The sequence below is a fragment of the Cyanistes caeruleus genome, chromosome 24 (genome assembly GCF_971803275.1).
Source record: "Cyanistes caeruleus chromosome 24, bCyaCae1.hap1.1, whole genome shotgun sequence".
Lineage (NCBI taxonomy): Eukaryota > Metazoa > Chordata > Aves > Passeriformes > Paridae > Cyanistes > Cyanistes caeruleus.
Genome location: NC_141724.1, coordinates 5,902,381 through 5,923,108, shown reverse-complemented (window position 1 = coordinate 5,923,108; position 20,728 = coordinate 5,902,381). Strand labels below are relative to the sequence as shown.

Here is a 20,728-nt window from a genome sequence, read left to right as displayed (position 1 = left end):
CCAGGGCTGGGCCTGCCTGGAGCGTGTCCTGGGGGCTGGAATGAGGACAGAGGAGTCCTGGCACCTGCCAGGCTGCAGCTGTGTGGCCAGATTAAGCTTGAAAAGATAAAAAATGGGTGGGAAGGGCTCTATGTGCCATGCAACTGCCCCAGTCCTGCAGGAGGATGCTGAGGGGATGGAGGGTCAGGTGGAAGGACAAGGACTGAGCCAAGGGAGAAGATTTCCAGTGGCAGCCTCCTCTGGTCCATCTGTGGTTTGGGGAAGAGTTTGCATATGAATTTTGAATCCTCCATGAAGGAGCTGCAGGGTGCTGGTGGCCAGGCCAGAGGAGAGTCCCCAGTGTTCTCCCTCACGCTGTGCCCAGGGACAGTGAGCAGCTTGGCTCAGTATCCCTGAGCTGGCCAAAGGAAGGGATGTGATGCCAGAGGAGTTCAGCTGTACTGGAGACAAACCCAAACCCGCTTCCTGAAGCCTCTCCCTCACTCCTGCTGCCAGGCATGAGTCTGCTGGGGGAAGTTCTGCAGGAGCCACCTGCATGGAGCCATCCTTCCCCATTCCTTTCTTTAGGGAATGCAGTGTTTTCCTGGGAATGTTGATCTCTCTTGGAGCCTGCACACTTTTTAATGCTGTTTCCTTCTAGCCCTGTCTGGGACCTGCCCTTTGCTCCCAGTTTATTGCATTTTCTGCACTTTACAGGCTCAATCCAAAGTGATGTGGGGGTGCTGCAGCACACCCCAGTGTGGTGTGGGGTTGAACCTGTGAATGTTGCAATTCCTCTGGATCCCCTGGGAACACAGACTAGGCACTGCTGCATCTACCAAGAGCATGCTCTATGTGTGTGGGCTGAGCATGTCCTGCAGTGCCCCCAGCCAGGAAACCCCATGCACCTTGAATTGTCACTAATTCACCCTTCCAGCCCTGCTCCAGAATGAGCTGACACATTCCCAGCTGCAGTTTGGGGGACTGTGACACAGGAAATGGTTGGGCTGGGGGGGGAAGCTTGGGATGTTTGGCCTGAAATATGGATTCATCCCTGGAATGAAGCCTGGAAATGGGGCTGCCCCAATTGCCACAGCCCCAGCTTGTGGTGGGCAGCTGGTGAGGGAGTTGGTGTCTGGAGCTCTGAAGGCTTTTCCAAAACCAAAGCAGAAGTGAGGCTTGGAGAACAGGCAACTCTGTTCACCCAGCCTGGTGGCTGGGAAGCTGCTGCACCCCTGAGACCCAGCAAGGGTGGCCCTGAACAGGGCCAGGGGGCTCAGCAGGATTGGTGGGACATGAGCAGGGATGAGCCCTCAGCCTGTGTGACCCCAGGGTGAGGTGTGTGAGTGTCTGGGGACACTGCAGGGTGAGCTGGCCCTGGCCCTGGGCACAGTTCCCCCAGTGAGGAGCCCACACAACCTCGGCCCAGGTCCTTTAATTCACGCGTGGCTGCACGGGGACATCTCAGGGTGACACATCTCGGGCCAAGCCAGGCATGGGGGAGCAGCAGCTGCCCCTGGGGTGTCTCTGCAGGGCTGGGAGGGGATGAGAGGCCGGTGGCCCTCAGGCTGACGATGGGGGGACGCTGTGCAGGAGCAGGGCTGAGAGAAGGAAGAAGCTCAGGTCTCCTTCCCACACCGTTGTCCTTGTGTTTCAGCTTAGTGGGAATTCAGGGAAGGGCACAAAGGGACAGAGGAGCAGCGAGGGCAGGCTGGCAGCAGGGATGGGGACAGTCTTCTTCCCAGTGTTCCTGTGGGAAAGAAACAGCAGAGGGGCAGAGGGGGGGCTTTGGCTGCTGCCAGCACCTGAGGGTGGTGCCAGGTGGGTGCCAGGTGGGGTGAGGGCGGCACGGGCAGCACACCCAGAGGAGAGCACCCACGAGAGGAGGAGAGGGTCTGGCAGGGACCCCGTGGCAGGGAGGCGTGGGACAAACCCCCAGCCAGCTTTGGGGTGGGATATGGGGATGGGTTGCCTTTTCCTGTAGGGAGTGGGGGCATTTCTGCATCTCTCCAAGCACAGCCCAGGAGGCTGAGGGAGCACAGGGGGATCAGGACCCAGCCCTACCTCTCACTGCCCCGTGGGGGATTTGGCAGCGTCGAACATCTTCTTCCTCCCCTCCATCCCCGACATGGCTTCCACGTTCTTGCGCCAGTCGCCCACTTCTACAGGGCGTTCCTGCAGGGGGAACAGGGATGAGGCTCTGGCAGCCCTGCCCCGTCTGTCCCCCTGCACAGAGCCCTCAGCTGGGGGACATAGCTGCCCTTTGCCAAGTCCCTGGCCCTCTGCCACGTGTCCCTGCAGAGGAGCTGGCTGAGGAGGTGGCAAGCAGCGGCCTGATCTCCACAGGGAGATCTGGATCCATGTGGACACTCCCCTCCTCAAAGCCTGGCCGAGCTGCAGTCGTGCACCAGAAGGCTCAATAATCCCAGAAATATTTCTTTAAGAGGAAGAAACCACATGGAACTTTGGGTTTACATCAGCACAGGGGGGGACAAACGTTTTTACAAAAGTTAAAAACACTTCCTGCATTGCCCTCTACCTCCACCTTCTTGAGCCTTTGGCAGGGACTGGGGTTGTTGGTGTGTCAGTGGGAGCCTGGCAGACACTTCCAGAGCAGACAGGGGAGGTGAGAGCAGCTCTGTGAGTCTGCTCTGCCACTCCCCAGCATTCATAGATGACAAGCTGTGCCCCAACACCATCTCACCACATCTAGAACAAACCCAGATCCATTCTCCACCTGGTGCCCAGGGCTGTAAGCACAGTTTTCTGCCCAAAGGGATGGAAGAGTGCCACAATATGGGGAGAAAGGTAAAACAGCTGAAAATTGAGATTCTCATCCAATTCTGCTCATCCAATTCTCATTCAGTCTGCTAAAATGGAATGAGCTGGTGAAACTCCTCTGGAGAGAGGGGATCCCCAGCTGTGCCTGGGTCCCACAGCTCCTGGTGCTGGGGCAGCTGCACACCCCAGGCAGGTTTGGGCATCGCTGGCATCGAGACTTTCCCTTCTCACACCTCTGCCAAGCTGGTGGGAACTGGGCCACTTATCTCAGGCCAAGTGCTGGGCTCTCTGTCTTATCTAATCTGGGTCTGGGAGTTCCCTGGGAATTTCCTGGGTGTGATTGTGCCCAGCAGGAGCTCTCCTGGTTCCCTCCAAGATCAAAGATCAGACTCTGCATGTGCAGCTCAGCAGTGGTGCCAAGGGGGCTTGGGTGAGAGACCCCCACACACCCTGGGAGGGAAGAGCAGCACAGACATGGCCCTAAATCTCACATTTCCATCCACCAGGTGCCTGGCCCAGTCAAACTGGTCCTACATGGTCCCACAGCATCCCACAGTGGGAATGGCCTCACGAGTCTCTTCCCAAGCTGACAAGGGGTGAACACAGGGTACCCTGGAGAAGGACAAGGGCACCCCTAGGAAGTGTGTCCATCTCCAGCCTCCAGAGGAGTCACCCACCTTCTCCGTGTCCTCCTTCTTGACAGACTTCAGGTTGGCCCTGAGATCCATGGACACCTTGTGCTTGGAGCCCAGCAGAGCCCTGAGCATGGCATCGGCCGAGACACGAACCCTGCGCAGGGGAGGGCGCTTGAACTTCCCTCGGAGATCAAGAACTTTGATTTTCAGATCTTTGATCTGCAGGGGCAGGGGAGAAGGAAGAGTGGGAGGTCACTGCTCGGCTGCCTTGCACAAAGAGCCCCTGTGGGAAGCTGTAGGCTCTGCCAGCACTGAGCCCAGCGGGGTCTGCACCTCTCCTGCAGGACCATCCCCACCCATGCTCAGAGCCAGGCCATGGGCTGCACAGCTGTACCACAAGAAGCTCTCAGACCCACAGGGGTGACCAGGAGAGCAAGGAACCTCTCTGTGGACCCCGAGGACAGTCTGAGTTCCCTTGGGCAGGAACGAACCTTGCTCTGAGCGGTGCCTTGCCGAGCAAACACCAGCCCTGAGATAATCCTGGTGCCTGTCCCACATCCCAGCTCAGCCTGGTCCATGGCACATCCCCACCAGGCCAGAGCTGCCACTGGGAGGGAGTTTCCAGAAGGAAGGAGCCCATCCTCCCTCCTACCTCCCGGGTGTTATGGTTGCATTTTGCTTCAATGTCGTATCTCTCCTCATCCACGATTTCCACCTTCTCGTGCAGCTCCCTGCACAGGTCCTGGGGGCCAAGGAAGCAGGAGAGCAGTGAGCCAGGCCCCTGCATGCTCCCAGGGAGCTGGATTCACCCTCCAACCTGAGGAGTACCTGGAGCTGGCTCAAGGAGAGCCCACTGGTGTGCAGAGGAGTGACCCGCTCAGACAGGTACCTCTCCTTCTCTGCCTGCTTCTCCACAATCTCCTGATCCCACTCCTCCTTGGCTTTGGCCAGCATCAAACTCTGGGAGCACAGAGAAATGGCAGATGTGTGAATTGAGCAGGCCCCTGCTTCCCCCTGAGCCACTCACACCACATCTGTAGGATGGGAGAAGCTGTCACACCGTGTGCCAACCCCCTCCCTGCTGTCCCCAAACACATCAAAGCCTCCCCACAACCCCCTCCCTGCTGTCCCCAAACACATCAAAGCCTCCCCACGGCTTTGGAGTGGGGCCCTGGGGTGGGCAGGGCCAGGCCCTGGGGGCTGTGGGGGCTTTGGGGGTTGTGGGAGCTGTGGGAGCTGTGAGGCTGTGGGGGCTGTGGGGGCTTTGGGGGATGTGGGGGATGTGGGAGCTGTGGGGCTGTGGGGCTGTGGGGGATGTGGGGGCTGTGGGGGCTGTGGGGGCTGTGGGGGCTGTGGGGGCTGTGGGGCTGTGGGGCTGTGGGGGCTGTGGGGGCTGTGGGGCTGTGGGGGCTGTGGGGCTGTGGGGGCTGTGGGGGCTGTGGGGGCTGTGGGGCTGTGGGGGCTGTGGGGGCTGTGGGGCTGTGGGGGCTGTGGGGGATGTGGGGGATGTGGGGGCTGTGGGGGCTGTGGGGGCTGTGGGGCTGTGGGGGATGTGGGGGCTGTGGGGGCTGTGGGGGCTGTGGGGGCTGTGGGGCTGTGGGGCTGTGGGGGATGTGGGGGCTGTGGGGGCTGTGGGGGCTGTGGGGCTGTGGGGGCCGTGGGGGCTGTGGGGGGGGGTTTGTGGAGCTCTGTTAGGACTCTGTGGGGATGTTGGGGGCTCTGGGGGCCCCGGGAGCTCTGGGGGAGTTTTGGGGGCTCTGAGGGGGCTCTGGAGGCTCTGAGGAGGTTTGGGGGGCTCTGGGGGGGTTGGTTTTGGGGGCTCTGTGGGGGCTCTGTGGGGGTTTTGGGGGCTCTGGGAGGGCTCTGGGGGCTCTGGGGGGGTTTTGGGGGCTCTGGGGGGGCTCTGGGGGCTCTGGGGGGGTTTTGGGGGCTCTGGAGGCTCTGTGGGGGCTCTGGGGGCTCTGGGGGCCGTGGTCCCGCCGCCTCTGCTGGCACAGGCCGTGTTTATCCCGTGTTTATCCCAAGCCAGAGCCCGGGGAGCTCCCAGGATTGTGCTGGAGCACAAACGGGCTGAGGCTTCAGAGCTGGAGGTGTGGGGGTCTCTCCCCACCCCAGTGAAGGGGAGGTTTGTTTGCACCACAAATCCCACATGAATGAGAAGAGAAAGGTGGGGTGGGAGCTGCTCCCCACAGCCCATCCAGGAGCTGTTCCTCATCCCTGTCCCACCGACCACACGCTCCGAGCTGGCTCCTTTCCCCCAGCAACACAAAGCCCAGGGAGTTTCCAGCCCTCGGGACTCACCTTCAACAAGAGTTTTCGTGAGGCTGTGATCTTGGATTTTCTCTAGGGGAAAGGGGAGGGAAAGAAAACACCCTTTGAAAACAAACACCCAGCAAATGCAGAGCAGCACCAGGTCTCTCCCAAAGGGAAAGGCACTTACCTCCCTGCAGGCAGGTGAGCAGCCGGGGAGGAGCAGAGAAAAACAAAAGAGAACAGGGCATCAAGGAATGAGAGTAAAAAAGAGGGGACAGTCAAGGAAAGCATCTCGTGTGGTTGCAGTCGGTTCCTTATTTCTGTATCTCCCAGCTGGCACCAGCCCGTGAGCTAGGTCTGAGGTGGAGCTGCCCTCTGGAAATGCGGGGGGAGCTCAGGGCCACAGCTGAGAAAGCCAGAATGTCCCTCAGGTGTGACAGGTGAGCTGGCACCATCGTGCCAATCCTGCGGTTCAGACACCCTCATTCCCCCAGTGCAGCTGGCACATCCCCATGCCGTGCTCCAGGAAAGCTCTGCAGGGAGTTTCTCCCTGCTCTGTTCTCCAGGGGATGTGTTGTGTTTGTACAATGTGCTACAGAGAGCAAATCCAGAGGTGTCGCCCCCGCCCCACCCATCCGAATTTTGGGATCTAGGAAAGCCCCGAGGTTTGAACTGGGACACTGAAAGGGCGAACAATTTTCATTTAAGGAGGATTTTTGCAGGGGGAATGGCAGAGCAGCCTGAGGCAGGGCAGGGTCTCTCTCCCCGGGGAGGCTTTGGGGATGCAGCTACTCACGGCTCTGGCATCGCGGCGTGCGCTGTTCCCTGCCGGAGAAAGGGAGAGAAGCTGAAGGGAAGGTTCAGCCCCAGATGCTCCCAGGGCCAGAAGGCGATGCCGAGGAGCGCTGCTGCCCCGCGCTGTCGGAGCGGGGAAGCGGCTCCGCAGCCTCTCCATCCCCCGGGTACACGGGAAAAGCCGCTGGGCTCCGGGAGAACCTGCCAGCGTCTCGGGCAAGCTGCAGCCGGCCCTGCAGGGCTCCCGCTCCTGCTCCTCGGGGCCTTTCCCAAGCACCGAGCTGTTCCCCCGCTGCTCGCTGTTCATCCCGGCTCGGGGCAAGGGATGGAGGCTGGAAACCTCGGGAGAAACGGAGCTGCCTCGGGGGTTCCCTCCCTGTGTCGGCTCAGGGAGTCCTGTCCTGCACATCCCGTGGGCAGCGATGGGAGCACCCAAACCCATCCCGGGAGTGCCAGAGCAAAGGGCAGCCCCTCTGCTCGGGAACCAGGCTGAGAGAAGGATCCAGGGACAGCCGAGAGCCCCTTACAGCCTAAAGGGGCTCCAAGAGAGCAGGAGAGGAGCTATGGGACAAAGGATGGAGAGACAGGACAAAGGGAATGGATTCCCACTGCCAGAGGGCAGGGCTGGATGGGATAGTGGGGAGAAATTCTTGGCTGTGAAGCCCTGGCACAGGTTCCCAGAGCAGCTGTGGCTGCCCCATGCCTGGAAGTGTCCAAGGCCAGGGTGGACAGGGCTGGGAATAACTTGGGATCGTGGAAGTGTCCCTGGCAGGGCAGGGGTGGGACTGGACGAGCTTTAAGGTCCCTTCCAACCCAAACCATTCTGGGATTCTCTAAGTCAGAGCCCACAGCGGAGCAGGTTCCTTCAGCAGCCACATTCCAGGTGAAACACTCAAGGTTTCCCATTTTACATTTGCTTGGTGATCCCAGCCCTGGTGGCTGCTCCAGCCCACTCTGCTCCCCTGGCCCTGCTCTGACCCCTCCTGTGCTGAGCAGCTGGGGCACCCTGTGAGCCCAAGCTGCAGAAAAATGTGGGGTGAAATACCAATCCTTTGACATTTATTTTTTCCCCCTCGAACAGCATTTTTCAGGCATGGCTTTAGTTCTTTTTCTTAGCAGTGAAATGGACAAACTGGGATTTTTTTGCCTTGATCCTTTTGCTTCTGCCAAAATTTGGAAACTGCTTTAGACCCCAAAGATTCCTGCTGGGGGAGATGAAAAGCTGGTCTCAAACAGTTGCTCCCAGGTCTGTGTGGAGCCTGTGCCAAGCAAATCTCAGGGCACCTCCTGGCTCTCTCCCCTTGTCCCTATTCCCTCCCCATTCCCCCACAGCTCAGACATGTCCTGAATAAATGGAATTTGGGGGGAGGGAGGAGGGGATGTAATAAAATCCCAGCAGGAATCTTCTCCTCCAGAGCCTCCCAATCCAGATCCCTGGATTTACAAGGAAAAATCCCAAGAGCAGGAATTTCTTTGTCCTCAAACCACATTAGATTAATTTTCCTGCCTTTGTGGAGGTTTTTGGTGCTGTGACAAACATCCCAGAGGACACCAGGCAGCACTGGTCCCTTGAGCAGGCTGAGTCCCAGCTTATTAAACCCCCAGTTTATTTCAGGGGTGGCAGAGGAGCCTTTCTCTCCCTGGAGCTGATGAGGGCTGGGCACAGCTCTCAGCATTCCCATTGTCCCCTGCTGGACCAGAGCCCGGCATTCCTTGGGGTGGGATCCACACCACACCTCGAGCTCATGACCTCTACCAAGGTCAGTCATGTTTTAGGGCCAAACAGTCCTAAATTGGCTTCCCAAAGAACAGCAGGGACTCAGCTGTGCCAGTGAGACATCCCCAGCAATCCCCAGTGCCAGGACTTTGGGACTCCAGCTGGATCTGGAGCATCCATGAAAGGCTTCACTCCCTGGTGGGGATTACAGGGTCTGGATAAACTAATTCTGCACTGTTTGCACTGACTCAGCTGTGAAAAGCTTATAAAGCCTATTGACCCACTGGATCATGGAAATACTTAAAATAAATAATCCCATAAACCCAAATATAGTGAATCCTGATATCCTTCCCCCTCCCAGGAGGCTGGAAACAAAGCACAAGTGCTCTCCCAGTGACCACAACTCCACACTCTGAACCTCCCACCACTGAACCAGGCTGGAACACTCGGCCAAGTGCCCCCCAAACAGTCCTGTTTGCCACGTTTTGGAAAAAAAACAGGCAAATATCAGCTCCAAAGTCTTTGTCCCCATTGCAGCCTCACCAATCCTCTCTCCAAGAGCAGAGGAAATGTCTGATCAGCCTCAGAGAGGGGGAGAAATTCAGGCAAATTCACGTGCTGGGGGTTGCTCTCTGTGCCATGCAGTTGCTGGGGGTCTCGTGTCCCTGTCACCAGCAGCACCCCAGGGGACACAGGGCAGTGGCAGTGCCTTACCTGGCTGTGCAGGAGGGAGGTGATGCCTGGCCCTGGGACAGCCGCGCTCTGCCGGGGCTGTGCCTCAGGGGGGTATTGAATCCCAGCCCTGCCTGCAAGTGGTCAGTAAAAATAGCACAAATCCCCTCCTCTGCAGGCATCTGCTGCAAGCCCCGGGAGGGCTGGGACTGCTGCTCACACCTGGGGCACTGCCTGGAGCACAGGGACACACACAGGTCACCCGTGTGTCACTGCACTTGTGGCACAGGGCACCCACAAACCCCCCTTGCTTCAGGGAATCCCAGGGTGGTTTGTATGGGAATCATCCCCCACTGGTTTGGGTGGGAAGAGACCTTAAAAATCATCCAGTTCCACCCCTGCCCTGCCAGGGACACCTTTCACTGTCCCAGGCTGCTCCAAGCCCTGTCCAGCCTGGCTTTGGGCACTGCCAGGGATGGGGCAGTCCTGGGCAGCCTGTGCCAGGCCTCACCATTTTCACAGGGAAGAATTTCTCCAAAGTCCCTCCCCAGCTCTCCTGGAGCCCCTTTGGGCACTGGAAGGGACCCCCAGCTCTGCCAGCAGCTGCTCACACGTGGCTTGTTGGGGACACACAACAGGCTCAGGCTGAGCAGTGATGCCGTGGGGATGGGGTGGATCCTCCTAGCACCTCTGCCTTGCGTTTGTCCAGGGTGACAGAGCTCCAGAGATGCTGGAAAAGGCAGGGGAGGGGGTGTGAACAGCCTTGGAGCTGCTGAGCCCTGCACGATGGGGCACACACAGGGCAGCGCTGGCCAAGGGGACTCCTGGGGGCCAGCAGAGCCACCAGAGCCACCAGAGCCACCAGAGCCACCAGAGCCACCAGAGGCAGACAGTGAACCAGGCCAGGCCACACTGCTGAGGGCTGATGGTGCAGAGCAGCAAATGTGGAGTCACACTTCAGGCCATGCGGGGCGGGGACCAAGGAGGGCACAGTCCCCTCTTTAAGGAGAAGGGGCAGCCCCCCTCACCCAGCACAGCTTGTGGTGCTCAGGCAGCTGCCAGCCCCTGCCAGCCCCTGAGGTTTTCCCCCTGAAAAGCAGTGAAAAAGCTGCTCTGTCCCCCCTGCTCCCCACAGAGCCCCTTGCTCAGTGTCCTTTGTGTGACCAGCACTGCAGGGCAGGCAACACCTGTTCCCCAGGATATTTTTAGGGACAAATTTAGGAGCAAACAATTCCCAAGATGGGGCCCAGCAGGGAGAACACACACATTAATCCTGGGGCTTTTATGGCCGGGAGGGACACACAGCTGCAGGAGTGGGGCAGCTCTCATGGTGGGGAGCACAGACACCCCCATCCTGCAGAGCCCTCCCAGCTCCTGCCCATGCCCGGACACCGACAGGAGCTGCTGGGACATCGGGGACAGCAGCAGAGCCATCCTGGAGTGAACTGCACCAAGCAAATCCCAGTGGCAGGGGAGGAACCCCCTGCGACCCCCGGGACCCCGGCGAGAGGAGGATCCGCTCTCAGCCCCGAGCAGGAGGAGGAGGAGGAGGCTCCCAGCAGCCCCGTTAGACCTTTATAAGGAAAAGTGCCCGCGGGGCCAGGCCTCCAGCATCTTTCCTCCCGGATGCCTTGGGATTGTTTTGGGAGCACAGAGGAGCCAAAATTAGCCCGTGACAAAGGCGCTGCATTCCCGCAGCTCCGGGGATGGGGCGGGGGCTGCTCCGGATGCCATTTGCTCCAGTCTCAGGTTTCATCCTCTGCTGGACCCGGAGTGAGGAGGAGGAAAGGGCAGGAGAAGAGTGGGACCCCCAGATTTGGGGTTTTCCCGTGGGTTTCGAAGGCGCGGCTCTGCCATGGGGCAGCACAGAGGGGCTGGCAGGGATGTCCCATCCCTCCTCCCCTGGTGACAGAGGGGACATTCTGAGCCCCCATCCCTGGCTCACAAACCACAGGGAGCTGTTGTTTCACCAGGTGCCACCTGGGCCTCGACACCTCTCTGAGCTGCTGGGGGTGGGAAGGATCAGGCTGGAAATCTACAGGGAGGAGCAGTGCTGAGAGCAAATTCAGAGCAAAATAATAAAAATATATCTGGGATTGGCTCCACTGGTCAGAGCTGGGTGCTGATAACAGCCAGGTCATGGGTTTGATCCTCGGTCATTTAAGAGCTGGGCTCAATGATCCTTGTGGGTCCCTTTCAAGTCAGATTATTCTGTGTTTCTGTGACTGTCCATGTGCTGCAAATCAAATATCCTCCTGGTACTGGGAGCCACTGGCTGAAGGGGAAGGTTCCCCATGGGCTGCCACCAAGGGGATGGATGCCAGCAGAAAATTCCCAGAGAGCTGTGTGGGGAGGTCAGACCCAGCCAAGACCAGGTCCCCAGGGACAGCTGCTGGTCCCTGAATGTCCCTGTGACCTGCAGGTCACCCGTGTTTAGTCTCTTCTAAGTGGCCCCCCAGGTGTTTACAGGGGTGGGGCATTTCCCCCCTCTGCACCTTCCAGCCCCTGGACAGTGTTGGTGCATCAGCCCCCCACCCCTGGCAGGGGCTGCCAGAGCTGCCCACTGACCCCTGGCTCCTCGAGCTCTTGGGACTCCAAAGGTACCTGACTCCTGTGAGCAGCTCAGCTGCCCCACACGAAGCCAACCTCCCTGAAGAAATGGATTTGAATCTGAATGGATCTCTTCCCCTCCTCTGGAACCTTCCCACCCCAATGTTCTCACCCTCTCCCAGCCACCATCCTCATTCCATCAACCCCAATGGAATTCACAGAGAAAACAGCTCCCAGAGCATCCAGGACAGACTTAGAAATGACAGCTGAGCCTCTGGTGTCCTTTGGGACTCATCCTCACATCCATCCCCCTCACTGCCATGCTCAGAGTCCAGCACTGGGGGGTGACAGGAGACCCCCAGGACTGGCCCAGATGATGCCCCACAGACTCACCACGGTGTGGGAGAAGGTTTTCCTTCTGTGGGACAGCTCAGGGAGCAGGGGACAGCGAGATCAGCCCCTAGGCCAGGTGATTGCAAGGCTGCAGGGTCAGCTGGCAATGAAATCTCCTCTGTGGGTGTTTCACCTGCAGACCGCCCAGCAGCTCTCACCCCTCCTGAGCTGCCAGAGGAATCCAACCAGTCCCACTTGCCCTGTGGATTGGTGACAATGCAGTGGAAGCTCCTGGGATGGTTCTTCAAGAGCTGATGCCTTCTGCAGCTCTGGGGGGAATTTCCTTACCTGCTGCATCTGTGAACAAATCTCACCAAACCTGAGGGATGCCCCAAGATGGAAAGGGGGCCAGAATTTGGATAATCATCACAGCCTGGCCTGGGAAGCAGCACAGCCCCAGGCCAGACCCCAAATATTCCCCATATTCTCAGTGGGGCTCACAGACCTGTCCCAGCTCATCTTCCCCTCTGATCTGCACCCCATTGAAGCAGCCCCACCAGGACACCCCCATTTTGTGGCAGGGCAGAGGTTTCTCATCCCTTTGGGATGTGCTGCTCCATGTCCTGCTCCTGCCCCTGTTCTGGGAACCCCCTGGGCCTGGTGCAGCTCAGGACAGGCCCATGGCAGCCCCTCCATCCATGGGCACAGGACTCCCCACGGCTACAGAGAGCAAAGCCCTTGGAGGCAGCTCTGGGGCTGGATGCCAAAGCAGGACGGTTCTCCCAAAATGCAAGAAACACCTTCCACTTCTAGAAATATCATGGACAGTTTCAAAGCTTGAATACTTTGGGGAGCCCTGAAATGTTTTCAGAAGGTGCCAAAGCTGAGGAGGGTTCCCCAAAAGCCAAGGGGCCCTTTAGGAACAGCTCCTGCCTCGTTCCCCTGACACATGGAAAAGGTTTTGGTAAATCAGGGGGAATCACCTCCTTTGGGATAATGGAAAGACATTATTGAAATGGAGCTGAGCCACCCACTGAAGACTTTAAGCTTTCAGTGGCTTTGCCAGTGACACATGAAACCTTCCAGGGCTGTTCCTGTGGGCTCCTGTCACCAGGAGGGGGATTTGGGCTGTTCTGTGCCAGTGGCAGCCGTGGCTCAGCAGCAATGTCAGTTTGAGTCTCACAAAGTCCAGGTTGATCTCCAGCCTAGGCAATATATGTCAAACAAACAAACAAAAAAAAGACTATTCCAAATAATCCAAAATGACTGGTACAGGCAGGGACCCTGGCAGAGGTTTTGGACATTTTTAGGGTACTTGCAGACCTTTACAACTGTGTCTGAGACACATCTCAGTATCCACTTTGGGCTGGGCCATCCCCACCCCCAGAGCTGCTGGGTGGCTCCTCTCAGGGACAGGGGGGACAGACAGATACTGGGATGTGCTGGTTGTTCCCTCTGCAGCTCCAGCAGTGGCTGGGCTCTGGCTTTGTTTCTTCCTGGTGAGTCCCTGCCCTTCCATGGGCTCCCAACCTCAACTCCAGTGCTGGGGAATGTCACAGCCAGTCCAAGGTACTCCTGCAGGAGCCTGTGCTTGGGGAATTTATGTGTAATCCCTGCAACCCCTACCACGAACCCCTCAGCACCCCAAGATCTGTGCTACAAGGACAGTTATTCCTACAGCCAAATGCAGGAGGAGGCATTGGAGTGCTGGGGACATCCTGGCCTCTGCTCTCCTGCTGCAGGGACACACAGACACAGCAGAACTCCTGGCATGTGTGGGGTCCCAAACCAAAATCCATGATTTAGGAATTGTAATTAAGGGTGCTCAACAATGAAATCATTTTAGGAGCACCTGGAGGAAGCTGGACAGGTGACCTAAAGCCAAAAAGCAGAAGGTTTCTTCTTGCTGCAAGCTGGGGTGGGGTTTTTTTGGTTGTTTTTTGACTTTTGTTTGTTTGTTTTTGGGGGCTTTCTTGTTTGTTTTTGGGCGGGGTTTTTTTGGGGGGTTGTTTTTTGGGGTTGTTTTGTTTTGGTTTTTTGTTTGTTGTTGTTGTTGTTTGTTTTTTTGGTTTGGTTTGGCTTTGTTTTTTAATCTGAAGAGGAACCACCTGCAAGCTCAGGGATGATCCCAGGAGAAGCAGGGCAGTGCCAGGCTCTCCTCAGGGCACTTGGTGATGGAGGAGGTCCCACACATGGTTCCACCTGACAAAAGCATTGGCACCCTCCCTGTCTCAGCACTGTGACCCCACTGCCCTCCCTGGCACCCAGGGTGTCCAGCCAGCCCCAGACTGATCCCAAAGCCACACCTGGGATGTCACCTGGTGGAAAAACCCTCCTCTCCCCTGCACCCACTGCACCCTTGTGGTGCTGCAGGAAGGTGCCAGTCCCTGTGGGTGCTGGCAGAGCTCCTGGCCAGGGCAGCCCCCCCGAGCAGCCTCATCCCCGGGGCACCCCCAGAGAGGAGTGGGGAGGGCTGCTGGAGGCTGGGGCACCATGGGCTGGGACAGCAGAGCTGGATTTTCAGGCTCTGCCTTTGAACTCCGTGTGCTCAAGGGCATCTCTTTCCTCCCTGGGGCCTGGGGGGCCTGGCCAGCCCCTCCTCACCACTGCAGCCCACGTGTTGGAGGTGTTGGAGGGGCTGAGGAGCCACAAACCCACCTGAGGCCTGTTGTGCCTCAGTTTCCCCACCTCTGGGGGCATTAGAAATGCTTCCTGTGGGTCCTCTCCTGCTTTCCAGGCTGCCTGGGAGTGTGCTGGCACCGTGTGCTGGGGGATGCTCCAGCCTCTGGCCCTGGCCCTACTCCACTCCCTGGCTGGGTCTCTGGGATGTTGATTTGTTTTTCGGGGTGACTTTTCCTCTGCAGAGACATTCAGCCCTCCCAGGGGCACACCTTCCCCACCCTCACTCTGACCCCCAGCCCCTCAACCCACTGAGAGTGGATCAGGCAGGTGTGGGTGTCTGCTCGGAGGAAAATCCCAAACCTGGAGGCTTGGGGAGCTCTAAAGTCTCTGGGGGATGTGGGGTCCAGGCTGGGACCCTGGGTGTGTTTTGGTCTGGATGAAGGGCTTGGGATGGGGATGGAAAACCTTGACTTTCCCTGTACCTGGACCTGAAATACTGACAGAGGGATTTGTGTTCTCTTATTGTCCTTCCCTTCCATTGACTGCCTGAATTTCTCCCCAGCTCTCGGGAACCGTGGTCTCTCTGCTGCCTGATCATCGGTGCCCAGGGATGTGCCACAGCCAGGGCTGGTGCTCACACTTCTTGATCACCTTCTCTGCCAGTTCCTTGCTGGCAGCTGGAGAACAAAAAATATCTATTTACAGGGAGCAAGAGAGCAGAAAAGTTGTAAAAAAGGAGTCACACTGGATAAAACTGGTAACTTTGGGAACCCCTTGCTCTCCCCACCATGGCACCCACCATGGCACAAGCTTGGGATGCTCACCCAGCTTTGATTGAGCCTCACTGAACCCCCTGACTGAGGGAGCTGGGGATTTAGGGGAAACCCCAGGACAATGATCCTTGCCCTGGAAATGCAGTGTGAGCACCAGCACCTTCCTGAGCACCCCATTCCCTCCTGACGTATGCAGGGACCTGCAGGGGCTTGTCCACACAGGGCACCACACCTGAAGCATTTCCTGTGGATGGTCCCACCACCCCTGCAGTCCCTCGTGTCCCTGCCATGACACTGGGATGGTGCAGTGCTCCCTTTTAGCAGGGTTTGGGTTTTGGCTCCATCTGCACTCCCAGCCTGGCCCCCTCCCCTCCACTTCCAGCCGGGGGTCTCGGTAAATGCAGCTCTGAGAGCCCGAGGCAGCTTGGCTGGGTGGAACCCCCAGTGCCTGTTCCTGCAGAGCTTGCAGGGTGAGCCTGGCCTTGCAGGATGAGCCTGGCCTTGCAGGATGAGCCTGGCCTTGCAGGGTGAGCCTGGCCTTGCAGGGTGAGCCTGGCCTTGCAGGGTGAGCCTGGCCTTGCAGGATGAGCCTGGCCTTGCAGGGGGAGCCTGGCCTTGCAGGGGGAGTCTGGCCTTGCAGGGGGAGCCTGGCCTTGCCACTGTCCCCAGAGCCACCCTGGCAGGGGGACAGGACCCCAGGGGATGCAGGCTGGGATGCAGGCTGGGATGCAGGATGGGATGGAAGCTGGGGTGCAGGATAGGATGCAGGATGGGATACAGGCTGGGATGCAGGATAGGATGCAGGATGGGATGCAGGATAGGATGCAGGATGGGATGCAGGCTGGGGCCGGCTGCCGCCTCCCGGGACATGAGGACACCGTGATTCCCACGCGGCCGGGAAATCTCCGGCCCCGGGCCGGGCTCAGGCTCCGCCTTGCGCTGCTGGCTCCGGGCGCTGCCGGCTGCGCTGCCTGTCGGGGCAGGGCCATCCCTCCCCTGCCGCAGAGCCACAGCGCTGCTCCCGCTCACCGGCACACACAACACCGTGGGAACCCCTGCGGACACAGCGGGGTCGGTGACGAGGGGGCCTCGGGGTGCCTCGGGGGGCTTTGGAGCCTGACTGGGGGATGCTGGTTTAGGGGTCGTGACTGGCAAAGCTCTGAGCAGGATTTGTGCACTCCTGTACCCTGTGGGGTCCCACAAATCAAAACAACATCAGGTTAAGAGGCTGGAAGTCCTGTTTAGGGACATTTTTGGTACAGGGAATTGAGGTCCCCAGCATTCCCCAACAGCCCAAGGACATCCCAGGGTGAGACAATGTCCAGCAGCACGGATGTGTCACCATGCCAGGTTCAGTGCCCTGCTGAGGGGTCCCTGCTGCAGCAGCAGCTCTCCAGTCCCTTTTTAAAACTGGGACCCGGCCACATCCATCTGTCCCCGTGTCACTGTCGCTCGGGCAGAACTCCCTGTGGCACGGACCCTTCGGGCACAGCCTCACCCATCCCCTGTCCTGCAGGAGAGGCCTGGGGTCCCCACCAGTGCACAAGGTCCTGCATGTGTCAGCCGAATGAAGGGTGGTGGGGCCCCAGGCAGGGATGTCACCTTCTGTGTCCCTTGCTGTGCCAAGGGGAAGTGGCTGTGCCAGCCCAGCTCCTGTGGTGCCTCTGTCCTGCCCCGGCACGGGGAGAGCCAGCACCAGCACCGGCCTCCCCAGGGCCACTGTCCTGTCCCCGGGCTGCACAGCGGTGACCTCATTTGCCCGCAGGGATCCCGTTCTCCCCAGCACCTGCCGAGCCGAGGGCCATCTCCATCTCCATCCGACTCCTGGGAAGCTGCGATTCCCTGGGCTGTCCCCCCGGGGCTGTGTCCAGCTGCACCACTGCAGAGAGAAGGCTCCTGTCACCCGTGGGAGCTGGGACATGGGGTGTCTTGAGGGGACTGGGGCAGACACCATCCCCACCCCATCCCACGTGCAAGATGGCAAAGGGTCCCTCGGGCCACCCCAGACAGAGGGAGGATGTTAGAAAGTCCCTGTCATACAGAGAGACACAGAGGGATACGGAGATGAAACCTATGGTGCAGCCCATAGGGGGACACGGGAACATCAACCTGCAGATCCACCCCGCTCCGTGGGACCTTTGTGATTCCCCAAAGCACTCAGGAACGGGAACCTGTGGCCAGGGACCTCATGCAGGGCTGGCTCTGCTCCCTGAGCCGGGGTGGCTCCGGTACCTGCTCTGCAGCTGTGCCGGGCTCGCACCTCCTGCATCGCCTGCTGGTTCTTGAAGCGCACCAGCCCCATGGTGATCTCGGCGTTCCAGCCTGGGTCCTCCTGGGCACAGCGAAAGTCGATCTCCAGGCTGTCGTCCATCACCACCGTGAAGTAAATGTGCCGCTCCTTCCACTCCACGCACTCCACGGCCTTCATGCGGGCGAAGCTCAGCTCCTTGCGCCGCGAGCCCTTGGGCTCGAAGAGCTGCAGCCCCTTCTCCGTCAGCAGGCACCGCTTCTTCTTCCAGAGCTGCAGCAGCCCCCCGCTCCGCTTCTCCAGCACCCCCTCCCTCAGCACCTTCTCGGGGGTCATCGCTGCTCCCCGCCCCCCCGGGACCCTCAGCACGTCGTGCGGGCCCGGCCGGGCATTACCCGCGGGGGGACCCGCAGCTCCGGAGCCGAGCTCCCCGGGGCCGGGACCGCGGCTGCCGAGCCGCCCCCGGGCCTCCCGCTCGGGCTCTCAGAGCGCCCGAGCCGTGCGGAGCCCCATCCCGGCCGCCAGCCCCGAGCCGGGCTCCGCTCCCCGCCCGAGCCGCGTGTGGGATCCGCGATGCCGGGAGCTGTCGCTACTTGCCCGGCCGCTCTCCCACTCGCATTCCTGCCGCCCCGCCTGGCCCCTCCTGCGCCCCGGCTCCCTTCACGCCCAGGCGAAGCCCGGCCAGGCCCGGCGCAGCCCCGCTTCACCCGGGAGGAGCTTTTGGGGTGCCCGAGGGCAGGCGTTGCCTCAGGGTCTCCGTGTGAACAGGCAGGGTGTGGGATGGGGCTGCATGGCAGGGGTGCAGGGGGTGGGATGGGGGTGCAGGGGGTGGGGTGCAGGGTGTAGGATGGGGCTGCATGGCAGGGGTACAGGGTGTGGGATGCATGGCAGGAGTACAGGGTGTGGGATGGGCTCGGGGACTTGTGCACGACAGCCCAGGGTGCAGGGACATGTTGGAGGTGCAAGAGCAGCTCTGGGGGGTGCAGGGACAGATGTTTGAGGTGCAAGAGCAGCTCTGGGGGGTGCAGGGACAGATGTTTGAGGTGCAAGAGCAGCTCTGGGGGGTGCAGGGACAGATGCTGGGGGTGCAAGAGCAGCTCTGGGGGGTGCAGGGACAGATGTTGGGGGTGCAAGAGCAGCTCTGGGGGGTGCAGGGACAGATGTTTGGGGTGCAGCCCCACAGGCACAGGGCTATAGGGTGCAGGGCTGTGGGGCACAGTGAGCTGTGGGGCACAGGGCCGACTGGGCAGGGGGCTCTGTGTAAAATGCCACCAGGCAGGGGTACAGAGTGCAGTGCCACCGGGCTAGGGGGGCTCTGGAGGTTGCAGTGCCAGCCAAGAAGGCAAAACGGGCTGTAGTGGCAGGGCAAAGGCTTCTGGGGTGCAGTGGCAGCTGGGACAGCAGGCTGTGTGTGCAGCACCAGCCGGGCAGCGGCTCTGCGGGCCCCGAGTGCAGCCCAGGAGGGGAGACAAAAGCAGAGAACAGACAACAGCAATGGGGACAACCCCTGACAGCCACCCGCCTCCCCAGCCACTAATCCAAGGGTGCTGGGCCATCCCTCAGCACACAGAGCTCCCACCCACCAAAGCCCCTGTTCCCAGCAAGGAACAGAATCCCGCAGTTCGTGTGAGCTGTGCAGGGGGAAGGAGCCGTGGAGCGGGGCCGGGGCAGCGCAGCCCGGTCCTGCCTGATCCTCCCTCCCCTGCAGCCAAACACCGGCTCCTCTCCAGCCCGTCTGTTCCTGTGCCAGCGCCTGGCACCGAGGGCTTCCCCCCTGCGGAGGGCACAGCCGGGGGCTTGTGCTGGCCGTGCTGCCAGGGCGGGGGACGGTCACAGGCGGCCGGGCAGCCGAATGTGTCCCTGCAAACGTGAGAGAGTGGGTCCTTCACCCAGGCGGGGTCTGCAATGGGAAGAAATCCCCCCGGGAATGTGCCGGAGCCACTGCCAGGGGCTGGATCAGCAGTGCTCCCAGCCGCTGTCCCAGAGCCCACCCTGCTCACGGACCCCTCACAGAGCCCGACCCGGCCGGGTCCCTCCTGCCCCAGCCCCTTCAGCGCTCCCGGTCCCTGCCGGGGGCTTTGCCGGCAGCCGCCGTGGCCAGGGGGCAAGTCTGCAGCGCTGATGAGATGCAGCTCATTATCTCTCATTAAGAGGGCAGGGCGGCTGGCGGAGCCAGGAACTGGTTCGTGCTCCCTGGGGCCAAGCTCGGCACGCTGGCAGAGATCCCGGGTGTCCCGGGAGAGCCGGCTCCCGACGTCAGGCGGCCCCGCGGGTCACCCCGAGCACCCCAGCACTTCAGAAGGAGCAGAGCGAATGTGTGGGTTCCCCCAGCAAGGCTGTTTTCCCACGCGCAGGTAGCGCTCAGCTCCGGGGGTGCTGAGCCCCGGGAGCTCGGGGAGCTCGGGGGTTTTGCTAAGCTGGGATGTCCATGGACAGATCTGGCTCACCATCCAGCTCCAGCTCCATCCTCACAGCCCGGGGGAGAGCCAAGGGCTGCCAACCCTGCCTGAGACCCCCCCTGCTCTCTGTGCTCACTGCTTCCACCAGCCACCGAGGAAAGGCGATGGTCCTGCAGCCCCGTGTGTGTGAAGGAGTTTGTCCTTCTCCACTCCCATGTCCCCAGCTGCCCGTTCCCAGACACACCAGGCAGGGGTCTCATCCTGCCAGGCTGCCCGGGGGGCACAGAGCAGCTCCTGCCCTGCAGCAAAGCCAGCAGGACTCGCTGTGCCAGGCTGTGGGTGAGCTGAGGGCTCTGCTCCATGGGCTCATCCCATCCCCACAGGCCCCTCGGGGCAGGTCGCAGTGCTGCCAGGCTCAGCCCTGCCCCGAGGTGACATCCCCACACAGCTCGGTGACAGGGTGACATCCCCTCTCACAGCCCTGCTGGCCACGGGGCTCGGAGGCTCCAGTCTCACCCCTCAAGTGGTGCCATCACCTCCAGGCTCCAGGGTGCTTGGCCACAAGTCAGCCCTTGGTTTGTCCCTTCAGGGACAGGTTTGGGTGCCACAGCCCCTTTCCCAGGCTGCAGCCCCCACAGCTCTGCTGCCTCCAGGGGAAGCTGGACAACACCTGGACACAGGTGAGCAGACACATCTGGCTGGGCCCTGCTGTGCTCACTGATCAGCAGAGGGTAGCAGATGTTCGGAGCTGTCCCACCGCAACTCGGGCAGGAAATGCCCACAAAGCACCTCTAGTCCCACGCTGCTTCTCCTGGGCCATGTCCCAGCACCTCCTCCAGCCCCCCTCATGCCTCTGTCGAGATGTGCAGCCCCCATAACCCCATCCTGGTGTCCCCATGGTGGTCTCTGTCACCCCCTAAGCCACTGAGTGACCAGTCAGCAGGTGTGTGGCACCCAGGGCAAACCCTCAG

At 60.3% G+C, this 20,728-nt stretch overlaps 2 protein-coding genes across 4 annotated transcripts; both read right to left on the bottom strand.

Annotated features, from left to right (window-relative positions):
* Positions 1-1,399: 1,399 nt before the first annotated feature.
* On the bottom strand, positions 1,400-8,931 carry TNNI1 (troponin I1, slow skeletal type). 2 transcript variants are annotated; one of them, XM_086861931.1, is made up of 8 exons: positions 8,875-8,931; positions 6,441-6,473; positions 5,697-5,738; positions 4,224-4,355; positions 4,048-4,137; positions 3,438-3,614; positions 2,044-2,154; positions 1,400-1,729 (listed from the first exon to the last, which is right to left on the bottom strand). In XM_086861931.1, exons 4-7 carry the CDS (start codon positions 4,347-4,349, stop codon positions 2,047-2,049), a joined length of 501 nt encoding a protein of 166 aa, XP_086718057.1. In that variant the 5' UTR covers positions 4,350-4,355; positions 5,697-5,738; positions 6,441-6,473; positions 8,875-8,931; the 3' UTR covers positions 1,400-1,729; positions 2,044-2,046. The 2 variants fall into 2 exon arrangements, with proteins under 2 accessions (XP_086718057.1, XP_023797948.2); XM_023942180.2 differs by lacking the exons at positions 6,441-6,473; positions 8,875-8,931 and adding an exon at positions 5,836-5,919.
* Positions 8,932-13,737: 4,806 nt separating this feature from the next.
* PHLDA3 (pleckstrin homology like domain family A member 3) lies at positions 13,738-17,819 on the bottom strand. 2 transcript variants are annotated; one of them, XM_086861929.1, is made up of 2 exons: positions 17,371-17,819; positions 13,738-16,989 (listed from the first exon to the last, which is right to left on the bottom strand). In XM_086861929.1, exons 1-2 carry the CDS (start codon positions 17,692-17,694, stop codon positions 16,315-16,317), a joined length of 999 nt encoding a protein of 332 aa, XP_086718055.1. In that variant the 5' UTR covers positions 17,695-17,819; the 3' UTR covers positions 13,738-16,314. The 2 variants fall into 2 exon arrangements, with proteins under 2 accessions (XP_086718055.1, XP_023797671.2); XM_023941903.2 differs by having other exon boundaries at positions 16,331-16,989; positions 17,343-17,735.
* Between the last annotated feature and the right edge of the window lie 2,909 nt (positions 17,820-20,728).

What these genes read in the sequence shown, in the direction of transcription:
- PHLDA3 (XM_086861929.1), bottom strand. Translation starts at nt 17,694, where the DNA reads ATGACCCCCGAGAAGGTGCTGAGGGAGGGGGTGCTGGAGAAGCGGAGC. An exon ending in ACCAGCAGGCGATGCAGGAG is followed by an intron (nt 16,990 to 17,370) that starts GTGCGAGCCCGG and finishes TTCTCTCTGCAG; the next exon opens with TGGTGCAGCTGGACACAGCC.
- TNNI1 (XM_086861931.1), bottom strand. Translation starts at nt 4,349, where the DNA reads ATGCTGGCCAAAGCCAAGGAGGAGTGGGATCAGGAGATTGTGGAGAAG. An exon ending in TCTCCTTGAGCCAGCTCCAG is followed by an intron (nt 4,138 to 4,223) that starts GTACTCCTCAGG and finishes CTTGGCCCCCAG; the next exon opens with GACCTGTGCAGGGAGCTGCA. An exon ending in AGAAGGAGGACACGGAGAAG is followed by an intron (nt 2,155 to 3,437) that starts GTGGGTGACTCC and finishes TTCCCCCTGCAG; the next exon opens with GAACGCCCTGTAGAAGTGGG.